Here is a 12,438-nt window from a genome sequence, read left to right on the forward strand (position 1 = left end):
ATTCTTTAGGACCAAGGGTTTGTTTGAGATTTTTGCGCTTTTTGCTAATAAAAAATGTTTTTTACTTCAGCAGAAAAGATGAAAAAACTACTTTTATGAGTTATAGAAGTGAGTTCATAAAGCACATTGAGTTTTTAATAGAAATTTTGACTTGTTTATAATGAAAGGTAAAAGTGCTTCTTACATGGTTAACGAGGAGGGTTGGTTAAGTTTGGTAAGAATTGTCATCTTTGTTAGACTAAGGCTTAGGTTCAAGCTTTGTTGTCGACAATTTATATTGGTGGACGATCTATAAAAATAAAATAAAAAGAAGCTACGACCCCCTATGTAGTCTTCAAAGAAGCTTGTGGTATGCTCTGGTCTTGAGATGGCGTAGCCTCCTCTCTCCCTAAACTTTAATAACAAAAAAAAGTACTTACATGAGCAATTCCAAACAGGGCCTAATTAGTTTGCAGTTGTTTAAAATCTTTAAAACACCAAATATTTAGTATGTAATGCTAAGTACCCACCCTTCCCTATGCAACGTACGTCCCGACACCTAATGCTAATACAATGTTGACAAAAGAACTAATACAATGATCTACAATTCGATTAATAACCGAGTGATTTGTGATGAGCAGCAGATGATTCGATATCCCAATTGGGTTACGGAGACAAGATTTCTTGCAGTGGAACAGTATTCTCCGGTGTCGCATAAACTTTGACAAGCAACTGGCCTTATTGTGTTCTATGTCTTCTACATATTTGAATTCTCAAGCCTGTGGAGTTTTAAGAGTCGACAAAATTGCAGAGTGAGATGAGAACCATGTGAACAGATGAAGCAGGGAAATGCCCGAAGTCACTACTCATTTTGAACAATGTGAAACGGACTCGGACTTTAACTAACCAATTCAGATGCATTAAACTTACCATCATTTGGGGGACTTTTAGGAAGACAAAAGAGATGAAGTATAATCCACATGAAACTGCTGTGGCTGTAACTATGTTGGAGACGAGGCGCTTGTTATCTTTACTGGGTACAAATGCTATTTTCAAAGTATTTGTCAGGTCGAAGAGCCTGCAAGAGATCTGCAATATAGCAAAGTTTCAACAATGAGAAAAAGAGTATCTTCGGATTACAGCAATTAACGTCCTTTACTTACAGCAACGTATATGGCAGAAGTGAGCATGAAGTTCAACATTGGGTAATCCGGGATCATAGAAAGCAACAACTTCGGCTGAGCATCAGGGGTACTTGACCTGCAAATTCTCACAGAAACCAGAGTAAGAAAGGTATCTGAATACATATGTGTATGTACGTAATCAGGAAATACGTATACAATGTGCCACCAGTTCTCATTGACCAAATATTTGCTAACAGAAGGTGCTTAAAAAATTTGCAAAGCCGGTCTTATTAGTGAAACCTTAAACGTGCTGCAGGAACAACTATAAGCTTACCTTAACCAGACGTGGAATTGCAAGATGTAAGTCTCCAGTGTGATCTTTCCAAGCCACCTGGTAAACCAAAGACAATGTAAGGAGGGGGAAAAAATGTTTTCAATATCAAAGAATCTTTAAGAATTACAGATAAAGCATAACTTTTAACCAAAACTAAAACAACTACAGCTACCACAATCTTTCAAAGTTAAACCGAATGCTGTCCAAAGCAAATGATACAACTCTAACACGTGAGATTAGATAGATTAAAACAGAGATATCACAAGACGGCCACTCACGCAAAAAGGGTTAAAGAGTAGCTGCGGAATTGTTGTGTGACATTTCGCAAACATATGTAGACCCTGGTAAACAAGAACAAGATGCTATATTAGTCAATAGGATAAGTTACATACAGTCCAATTTGTTAAAACATTCAAGGAGAGATACCATACGTTATTGGAATCCATGAGGTATAGGGATGATATTTATTGTAAGTAAGCTTGTCCATCTTGTATATATACTCAAACCATAGATATCCCACCTGGAAATTCAGACTGTTAGAGATCAATGTTTAAGAAGCGGGATTTTCCTGAATATGATAGTCATAATACCATTAAGGCTATCAAGGAAACTGCTGATTTGATTGATGTTTTACGCTTCCATTCTGATTCCTCCAGTTTCTCCATCCATCTTTCAACCTATAAAGATATTTGCCAATTGGTTAGCTACTGACTCAAAAGAATGACAAAACCTAAACAGAAGCTCTCATATTAAATCCACCAGTCAAGTACAAAAAATACACCAAAGACAAAATTGGACTGGAAAATGGGTGTAAATGGATGGGATTTTTATCAAGCCTTACAGTTGGATGATAATAAGCATAAATCATTCCAATTATCCATATATATCGATCCAGGCCTGAGCGGAAATGCCATTCATGCAAGAGGGGTAAACCAGGTTTCGCAGGATCTGTGTAGCCTGCAAATTTGTTTAGCAATTTGGCAATTTGGGTCAGTAGTCTGCAATGTTTGACATGGTAAATAAAGCTGTACCAGTTACTTACCAAGGAGGAATGTAAATGGCCACCAAAGCAATTCAAACACTCCAGGTATTTCCCACACCAAGATAACAACCAAGAAGCAACCGGCGATTTTCACAGCTATCACTGACCCAGTTTCATTGTATTTGTTCATAATACCAAGTGCCCCATAAACCATAAGAGTGAATAGAGTGTGCATTGGACAGATGTAGTACAGCACGTAACTGTTGTTAAGGATAACACAGCAAAAAAGTACCAAGAAATTAAGCCGCCACATCATCTACACATAAAAAGGAATGAGTTGAGTTATATATACACTAAATATGGCAAACTCACCCACGCAATCTTAGAGATCTAGGAAACCCCATACCTGTGCAAACCTTGCTAGGCTGAAATCTTTGCGGACATAATAATAAGAAAAGTTTCCAAATCCAGTCATCCAGACATATGCAGCAATAAATACTCGAATTGCATTATAAATTTCTGTTGCAGCAAAATAGTGGTACAACAAAAATAACACCTGTAACATAGAGCAAAGAAGAGTAAGACCTCAATGGAAAGCCAGATGCCTAGTATTATTATTCTCTATGACAGAAGCATGGATTGTGAACATACTTAAAGACCTAACGGTTTATACATTGAACATTGGTACCAATGAAATGCACATAGACAAGCATTTGTCATAAAAGATTGCAAAATGACCAACCTGCATCCAGCCTTTCCACTCCTCAGTTTGATGCCTATTCAAATAAAGTATGGCTTTCCCGGTTAACGGAGACTTCTCATTATGTACCGTGAAAGAAGTCATTGCTGAAACTATGATGAGAAGGAAGTATAGAAATATGAAAAGATCCCGATTGTAACTCTGCACAAACAGATGACGTTCAAGAATATAAGGCTCTCAATATAGAAAGATATAAAAAAAATTAAATGAAAAAATAGATGGACTTCCCTATTACTTTCTTTGTTATTTTGTTTTCGTGTTTTACCATTTAAATTCTAGTGTTTTTCAATCAAATACTTGTGCAGTGACATTGCTTCGTCGAACACTAAACATTGCTAATAATGAAGACTGAAATGTAAATATACTATGACTAAGTTATCAATATCACCTTTGTTGATGCATTGAAGAAATCCGTACGATCGCATAAGTATAAGTACGCTAACAGGATACTAAATTCAGATCTGTAAGAGAGACACAAAGAGAGGCAAAGGTCATCATTCTGATACACTAAAAATGAATACACATTTTATTCAACCCATGAAAAAATTCACTTACATTGCCCTAAGCGTCAGCCGATTATCAAGCAAGAAAGACGAATCCATCAACATGAACCTAAACACATATTAACCGTAAGCACATGGCTTAAGCAATCATTAACCAACAACTCAGAGCCCAAAGAGTATCATTTAGAAACCTGAAAATAGGCGAATAGCCAGATGGAATTCGAGCTTTCGGGGAGGCGGATTGTAGACCTCCTCCCTCCAACAAAACAGCTCTATCATCCTCTTTAACCACCTCTTTTTCCAATTCAACCAAATTCACCTCGGAGTACCTGCTAATGTCAAAAACCAATCTCACTCAGCACAAACCCGAACAAGCTCATTTCTATCACTCACATACGCAAATACTTACACATAGATATACATACGAAGTTCGAGCTTTCAGTGTTGCAATGCTTCAATACATATAAATTAACTGAGCTAAAGTGAAATTGTTCAACTCACAATTTGGAAGAAAGTGAATTCTTCTTGTACTCCAAGAACTCGGCATAAATCCAAGCTGCGATTATCGGAATAACTCCGAGCAAGAATGAAACCTGAAACCACAAGGAACTAAATCCTCACTATCTTTCAACAAAATTCACCACTTTATACCTAAATCATTGACAAAATTACACAAATTCGGGAAGCAAGGGCCCGAATTCGAGCAAGATCTGGAAGAAAACAGTAGAAGCTGAGGAATCGAGTACCTGGGCGGCAGTTACAGGGCTAAAGATCATCATCTTTGGAAAGCAGCGGATCGGACTGAGAGGAGGGATCAATGAGCAAGCATTTCACAGATCGGATTCGATCAGCTGCTGAATCTGGAGGACGAAATGCAATGTCTGTGTGGTAATATACGCCGCACTGCAGAGTATTCAATTTAGAGAGAGAAAGCGAGAGGAGAGAGGAGAGAGAGAGAAAGAGAGAGAGAGAGAGAGAGAGAGCGTCGGAGGGAAGGAGAAGGTGGGAAACGAGTGGGGAACAGAGACGCCGTGAGAGAGAGACAACCATATATGGTTAGAATTTTTTTTTTTTTTTTTTTTTTTCCATTTTTTGTGATAGCGCCATTTCTTTTAACTGTTATTTAAATCGTGTCATTAATTTCAACTTAATGGGGATAGACCTTCGTTTTTTATGGGGCGTTGGATTTGGATCCGACGGTGTGGATGTGGATCCACGGTTCTCAGTTCTGATTTTTATGGATTCTGCCTAAACGTGTAATAATAATGTTAAAAGTGATGGCAGTGTTCATTGTTGTAAGATCATACGAGAGATGAAAACTCTTATCATGCAAGAAATAAAAACTCTTAAAACAATCATGATATGAAAAACGTCATGCTTCTGTACAAACATTGTAAACAAAGATATCAAGGCTGCAAATTATATCACAAACATTTTTTTATAACACAAACACTGTTTAGTAGTAGGTGTACCAAACTCGATCCACTCACCTTCATTACTCTGGTGGAGAACTACCAAATCGACCTCATATTGACCAAACTCACCTAGAATGAGGTCGAACAACTCATATTGAGCTTCTATAATTACTGCAAACTACAACGATAACTAAACAACAAACAAAAATTAACAATGCACAACTTAAATCAATAAAATCCACCCCATTAATCTTCGATTATTAAACCACACCAGAAACATACTGGTTGACGTAGTCTATCAAATTTGATCTAGATTTGATTTTACATTGCACCGAATGAGCTAGGAGAGAATTTTCAGATGGATCGGATTGAAAACAAGATTTTCAAATGGACCCTAAATTTCATTCTTTTGTATTGGTTGCCTTATTTGGAATAAATGAGGGATAATATATGTCTTCAATTTAAAATAGAGAGAGAGAGAGAGAGAGAGAGAGAGAGAGAGAGAGAGAGATGCAACACCAAACTTGTAACATCCAATCTTGTAAATTGGGCAATATCCACAAAATTCTATTATCTATTTAGTTTGAGAATGATACTTGATGCAAGTAAATGGAATAGTTATGGGACCTTATTGCTTATAAATAATATTTCCAATTTTGGGGTCTACCCCCACCTATCAAAATTGTCCTATCATTTTCTTTTTATATAGTCTATCCTATTTTTATACTTTTATAATTCAGAGAGAGGTTTTTTAAGCAATATGATCTAAAATAACATTGTTAAAACACATTTTAATACAAATTTGATTGTATGATTCTCGAAAGGGGTCCTCTTTGGATCCCTTTCTCTTAATCTACCAAATTAGAGGATTCGTGTCTTTGAAATTTAATCAAACGATTACAAATAGGGTTCATTTTAAAAGTTATAATAACTTCAGTCGATTGATCAATTTTCAACGGCACAGATCCCCTGATTTGGTGAATTAGGAATAAATAATCTGGAGAGAATCCCTTTCCTATGATTCTAACAACTGACCATCCTAAATCTTCGTTTCCATTCGAGAAGTAGTAAGCAATGCTTGTGTAAGCAATAAAAATAATGTGTAGATAACACCGTGTTTTTATTACTTTGCATTTTTCTATTTTATTTGGTCTGATAAATTTTGTCGGCAGATTTTGAAGAGTTTGCTTCGACCAGAGTTTGCTGATGCAAAGGCCCTCACCTCGCCCAACAATTAATCTACCAAAATAAAATAGAACGTGTTATTGATGCTCCAAGAATTTAAATCTGCATTTAAAAATTATTTAGCATTTTGAAATGAGTGGACGAAGAGGTCGCACCAGAGATAGACGCCAGTATTTTCTGTTCATTGATTTTCCATTTTTTTATTTAAAAGTGAAGTGCAAAAACTTGAGAGTGCATGAATTAGGTGGGGATTGATCCTTCAATTTCACAAAAAAAATTTGGTGCTCTGGAGTATTAAGATAGTTCAGATGTTTTATGTCATATCCTGGTCTGGGCCTCTATCATATTCCTGGTCCGACTTCACAGTAGCACGATATTATCTACTTTGGGCCTCAACCATGCTCTCACGGTTTTGTTTCTGGAAACTCACACAAAAACTTTTCAATGAATCACCCATCCTAGGATTGCTCTCGGGCGAACTCGCTTAACTTCGGAGTTCCGATAGAACCCGAAACCAATAAGCTCCCAAAAGACTTCGTGCTAAGTAGAGATGAGAATATATATATATAAGACTTAGAGGATTCACTCCCTTGGACGATGTGGAATGTTACAATATACTCCTCTTATGGGCCTGATGTTCTCGTCAGCACATTTCCGACCAAACATTGGCTCCGATACCAAATTGTCACATCCGACACGGCCCCCCATCACATCTCGGGCCCGACTCCGCTGTAGCACGATATTGTCCGTTTTGGGCCACAACTATGCCCTGACGGTTTTGTTTCTAGGAACTCACACGAGAACTTCCCAGTGGACCCGATGTTCTCATCAGCATACTTCCTGCTAGGGATTGACTATGATACCAAATTGTCACATCCCGAGCCTGATTCTGCCGTAGCACGATATTGTCCGCTTTGGGCAACAACTACGCCCTCACAGTTTTGTTTTTGAGAACTCACACAAGAACTTCCCAATGGATCACCCATCCTGGGATTGCTCTCGTAATAACTCACTTAACTTCGAGTTCCGATGGAAACCTAAGCCAATGAGCTCCCAAAAGACCTCGTGCTAGGTAGAGATGGGAATATACATATAACACTTAAAATATCAACTCCCCTAAACGATGTGGAATGTTACATTTTAACCGTTAAATATTAAATTTTATATTTTTAGAATAATCCAACAGTCAAAATATCCAGAGTCCCGAATACCGAGTACCCAAGAAAGTATCTCATTCCATTCCACCATTATATAAAAATAGAATCAATCATCATCGGATGTTGATTTACCAAACTTCCGAGTTTTCAACCAACCAAAATTGAATTGTTCAAAGGGTCCTACCCTAGTAATCCTGCAACCAACCCTACCAGATAACAAAAGGAGAATACTGAAAAGGCTACAAGCTTAATCAAGTTCCTTAAAACTTACATTAACTTCTCTAAAACCAACCTCTTTCAAGTTCCTCAACACATTGACTGACTGACATCAACTAAGCATTAACAAGATATGACAAGCTTCTTGTAAACCTACGAAATTTACTCCACCTTCATACTACTACAGCAAGAACAACAGCGCCACAGAATTCCGAAATCATCCTATCCTTCTTTCTACAAACGGGACGATGAGTTTATGAGAGAGCGAATGACCTATGTGTTAATGGTCGGTACTCTAACCCCTATCGTTTGGAGGGTCTCTCGTCATCCTCTCCTCCATCATCGTCGTCATCGTCTGAGTCATCTTTGTCCGATCTCTTTCTCTTTGGGGGAGCCTCCACCTTCCCACCAGCATCATCGCCCTCGTCTCCATCTTCAACATCTTCATCGTCTCCATTCTCTTCAGGCTCAAAATCACTCGCATCTTCCTCATCCTCAGCACGACCTACCGGGCGGACGAGGTACTCAGTTCCTAGCTCATCCTACAGATTTTCAAAATATGTCAGCCACTGTTTAACCATCAGATACCATAACAAAACAGAACCATCCACAATGAACAAATGAATTGATAACATAAGCCACCATTCAAACAATCGCAATAAAGGAATAACAATTAAAGTAGACGTAAACACAGCTCAGAGATCCGTAAGGCTTGTCGCTGTCAAATGCAGACACCGGGTAACTACAAAAAGTAGACGTCAGGGAAACCTCATGCCTATAAGGCTCCTCGCTTTGCAAGGGTCTGGTAAACATCTATTATACACAACATTACCCTTTTCTTTACAAAGAGACTGTTTCCACATACCAGGATCCTCTCCTGAGCTAAGGATGAGGATCCTCCTCATCAAGGGATATGAGCCGTTGGATGAAAATCCAACGGCTACAATTATTATAACTTTAAAAGGACCCCCTGTTTGTAGCCGTTGGATTTTCATCCGACAGCCTACACCAATTGATGAGGAGGATCCTCATCCTTAGCTCAGGAGAGGATCCTGATCCTGTTTCCACGACTCGATCTCATTAACATTTCTGTTACGTTCAACGCTCGCCCTCAACATATGTCAGCGAAGAAAAGTAATCACAGACGGGGTTTAGGCCGAAAATCTTTTCGATTTAAAAGTAAACAGTAGCCACATCAACAAGAAACTACATGCCAAATTTACAGAAGGGAAAAAGGAAAACCTCAAAGCAGCCGGCTTTAATCTAATCAAAATAAAGGATGAAATCAACAAACAACAAAGAAGCCAAATTAATAAAAGGTTTAAAGAATAATTTCAAAAAGTTTTATGACAAGTCTTAGCAGAGGCACAGATGAAAAAGCTAAAAGAAAATCCGATGGAGGACTTTTCTCTAAATTTTGCTACATGAAAAATAAATATTTAGAAAAATAAAAAGTAATAAACACTATAGCTACGTGCTTGACTGCAAATTATAAATGCGAACTGCAAATCTACAGACTAACAGATCACAGAAAAATATTTCAAATCTAATTACAATTAAAAAAAATATAGAAAAAAACCAGAAGAAAATTCAAATCTACCTTGAATTCCGGGACCAGAACGCTAGGAAAATCAGATTAAATAATATCAAAAATTATTTCTTCACATAAACACAACAAAAACATATAAAAATGACCAGATCTGTTGAATCCACACCAAAACTAAATAATAAAAAATAGAAAATTCGGGAAAAGGTAAAGTTTGAGTTGATTACCTCTTCATCAGGCTCGCCCTCATCATCGTCGTCGTCGTCATCTCCCTCGCCATCGTCATCGTCGTCACCGCCTTCACCGCCTTCGTCGTCCTCGTCCTCATCGTCTTCGTCGTCTACCGAGTGAATCGGAGGGCCACCAGACGACTGTACGACCTCCTGAACATCGTCGTCGTCGTCCTCTTCTTCGTCATCGTCGTCCTCTTCGTCGTCATCCGCATCGTCGTCGTCGTCGTCGTCCTCATCCTCGTCGGCGTCCTCCTCCTCTTCGTCTACGCTGTCGTCGGACTCGGACTCGGACTCAGACTGGGACTGCGACTCGTAGAGCTCCAATTGCTCGGCGGTCAAAGGCTTAACCTCGTTTTCCTCCACAACTTCCTCCATAGCCTTCATCCTCTCCAAGCTCACACAAATTTGCAGAGAAAATCTCCCCTTTCTGTTCTCAAGGAAACGAATTGGGATTGGATTTGGGAGAGGGAGTGAGATAGAGGGAGGGAGGGACGAGAGAGGAGCTGCTTGGTTCGCTCTAGCAGTAGCTCTGCAACCAGCGATCTGAGCCACTGAAACGCGGGTTCACGCGGACAGGTGACGTGGCGGAAAATCGGACGGTCCTGGTGAGCCAACTTGTACTTCTGTTCTAATAGGGTTTCCTGCGGCGCTTCATATTCGCTTAGGTAATAAGGTAATTAGATGATTTGTCACGTGCAAGGGAGGGCGTAGTCTGAGGTCACTAGGGTTAGGGTTTCTCTTCGGGTTCTCCAGATTCTGGGCCCATGTTATTGGGCCAGGTTGGATCAAGGTTCTTGATTGATGTGTGAAGACCCAAAAATACGGCCCATTATTTTCAGTGGATCATAAGATGTGTAGGCCCCACCTTCTTCTCGTTGTTTCTTTTTAGGGGCCGGAATTGGGGGACTGGCGGAGTGTGTACATTAACCGACATAGGGTAATAATTTTGTTGACCACAACTTCGTAGTTGAGGAAGCTTTTTGGCAGCGGTATTTTATTGATCATCATAAATAAACACAAAGATGTCAATTAGATATATTATTTTAGTGACCAACGAATTGATTTGAAGTGAATTTATACAAATAAGCAATTAATTAAAAATTTATACGCGACTACCACAGGTACAAGTGCACTAATACAAATTTGTTACAAGAACGATAGATGTAACAAACCTATAACAATGCACATACCGATCTTCACTGATGAGCAAGCCCACATAACGTCATAACCGGAGAGCAAGATCACATAAAATCACAGTTGAAAAATGAGACCACAAAATCATCTCTCGAAGACGAGACCACTTCATCAACCAAACGCGGCACAAACAAAACCAACACTAATTCAAGAATAGAATCCACCGATCTCCTAATCTCAATGGAGGACTAGAACACTCTAGGCAAGACCACCTGCAACTACACTATAGCTTTATTCAACTCAACATAGGTGGAGTTATATATGAATGACACTTGGTCTTCATGTTGTTGTTTATGAAAAATCATATATTATCGTTTGGCTAATAATTGCAAATTACATTTTGGGCATTTACATTATATCACTCAATGTTTTTCATGTGTTATTGAACTTTTGGTAAACTTTGGTGGATGATGTCGCTTGTTAGTCTCTTTAGGTTTACACCTTACTAGACATAGAGGCCCAACGAGGCACATGTTGGTGTCCTTTTTCTAGCTTGCAAAATCATGCCAAACTAATTAATAATTGCATAATTTGGCTTTTTTGTGGAAACATGGCCAAAATTTTAATTGTTGCTTTGGTCATAGCCACATAAACACACGACGAAAAGACTAAACACTAGAATAATTAATAGTGAAGATATTATGACAGGAAATGCTTTTTTTTTTTAAATATCATTGCTCTTTGGTAATTTTAACATTTGTTATTAAATTGTTTTACAAGCGTTTTTGGTTGTTTGAAAAAAAAAATTAACCATCAAAGTTTAAAATCAATGAGATTGGTTTCTTTATAAGGGAAGGTTTTTGGATAAAATGTCCCCGGCCATTCAAACCCGATCAAGGGGGAATTTCAAATTTCTTTGTCAAGTAAAGAAAAAAAAATTAAAAAAATAGACTAAAATAAAATAAAAGTTAGGTGGAATACTGTTGAGACTGAGAATGACAGGGTATGGTGGATAAAGAATGGATTCAAATTGTATAGTAATTCTTCGGTTTATTTGAAGAAAAAACAATAAAATAAAACTCATCGTAAAACTTCTTTTATTTAAAAACAGTAAATAATTATTAGTTTATTATGAGGTTAAGCTCTTTTTTTTGTGTGCATATTTCACCAGTATTCACGACAATAATTCGATTCTTATACTTTTGTAATTAAACTCACGTCCGTCCATGCAAAATTGCATGTAGCATACCGTGAGAGCATTTACCGTGTATGGCTAGGAACTATTTTCATTTTATCTCTTTGAAAAAGATGCAAATGAAAACTACATTCCCGGGCATTTAGAACACAAGCGTAGAATCTATGTAACTATATGTTAAGATTGGTACGTATGTAACGTAACCCCACATCAAATGCTTGTCACCACCCGAACCAGGATCCTTGCCGACTCCTCTTTGTGAGGGTCTCGGGAATCCATTAATCATATCCGTTTATTGTACATCGTGTAGTCAGAAATTATTTTAAATATTTTTATTTTAAATTAAACACAAACAGTACCTGATAAAAACTGATTATATAATGTACGATGAACGAATATAATTCACTGATCCTGTCGGGACACCACCCAATTAATCTAGTCAGCTAATCATAGCTGGAACACGTGTACTTGATAGATATTTACCCAATTAACCATATTTCCCTTGACCCAGATAAATAAATAATTATATATAAAAAGCATCTAATATATGATATATGTCCCATTTACTATTCCTCCAAGTCCAACTTTGTGTTATGAATGTGCCAGAGAGCTCTCCGCCAGCACAAAGAAATACTTGAGAGATCATATATTGATTCCTCATGTGCGCAGCGAGGT

General features: G+C 38.0%; 2 protein-coding genes across 3 annotated transcripts; both read right to left on the reverse strand.

The window, feature by feature from the left end:
* Positions 1 to 352: 352 nt before the first annotated feature.
* On the reverse strand, positions 353 to 4,972 carry LOC103452661 (protein REDUCED WALL ACETYLATION 2-like). 2 transcript variants are annotated; one of them, XM_008392194.4, is made up of 16 exons: positions 4,429 to 4,972; positions 4,184 to 4,275; positions 3,874 to 4,011; positions 3,735 to 3,791; positions 3,568 to 3,640; positions 3,162 to 3,320; positions 2,826 to 2,975; positions 2,480 to 2,735; positions 2,279 to 2,394; positions 2,028 to 2,114; positions 1,869 to 1,957; positions 1,716 to 1,778; positions 1,438 to 1,494; positions 1,143 to 1,239; positions 910 to 1,068; positions 353 to 758 (listed from the first exon to the last, which is right to left on the reverse strand). In XM_008392194.4, the coding sequence occupies exons 1-16, from the start codon at positions 4,459 to 4,461 to the stop codon at positions 753 to 755; spliced, it is 1,632 nt and encodes a 543-aa protein (XP_008390416.2). In that variant the 5' UTR covers positions 4,462 to 4,972; the 3' UTR covers positions 353 to 752. The 2 variants fall into 2 exon arrangements, with proteins under 2 accessions (XP_008390416.2, XP_008390415.2); XM_008392193.4 differs by having other exon boundaries at positions 3,874 to 4,014; positions 4,429 to 4,781.
* Positions 4,973 to 7,497: 2,525 nt separating this feature from the next.
* Positions 7,498 to 10,122, reverse strand: LOC103414541 (acidic leucine-rich nuclear phosphoprotein 32-related protein 1-like). The gene is made up of 2 exons (XM_008352917.4): positions 9,429 to 10,122; positions 7,498 to 8,197 (listed from the first exon to the last, which is right to left on the reverse strand). The coding sequence occupies exons 1-2, from the start codon at positions 9,816 to 9,818 to the stop codon at positions 7,958 to 7,960; spliced, it is 630 nt and encodes a 209-aa protein (XP_008351139.2). The 5' UTR covers positions 9,819 to 10,122; the 3' UTR covers positions 7,498 to 7,957.
* Positions 10,123 to 12,438: the final 2,316 nt, after the last annotated feature.

Source organism: Malus domestica, chromosome 13, assembly GCF_042453785.1.
Source record: "Malus domestica chromosome 13, GDT2T_hap1".
Lineage (NCBI taxonomy): Eukaryota > Viridiplantae > Streptophyta > Magnoliopsida > Rosales > Rosaceae > Malus > Malus domestica.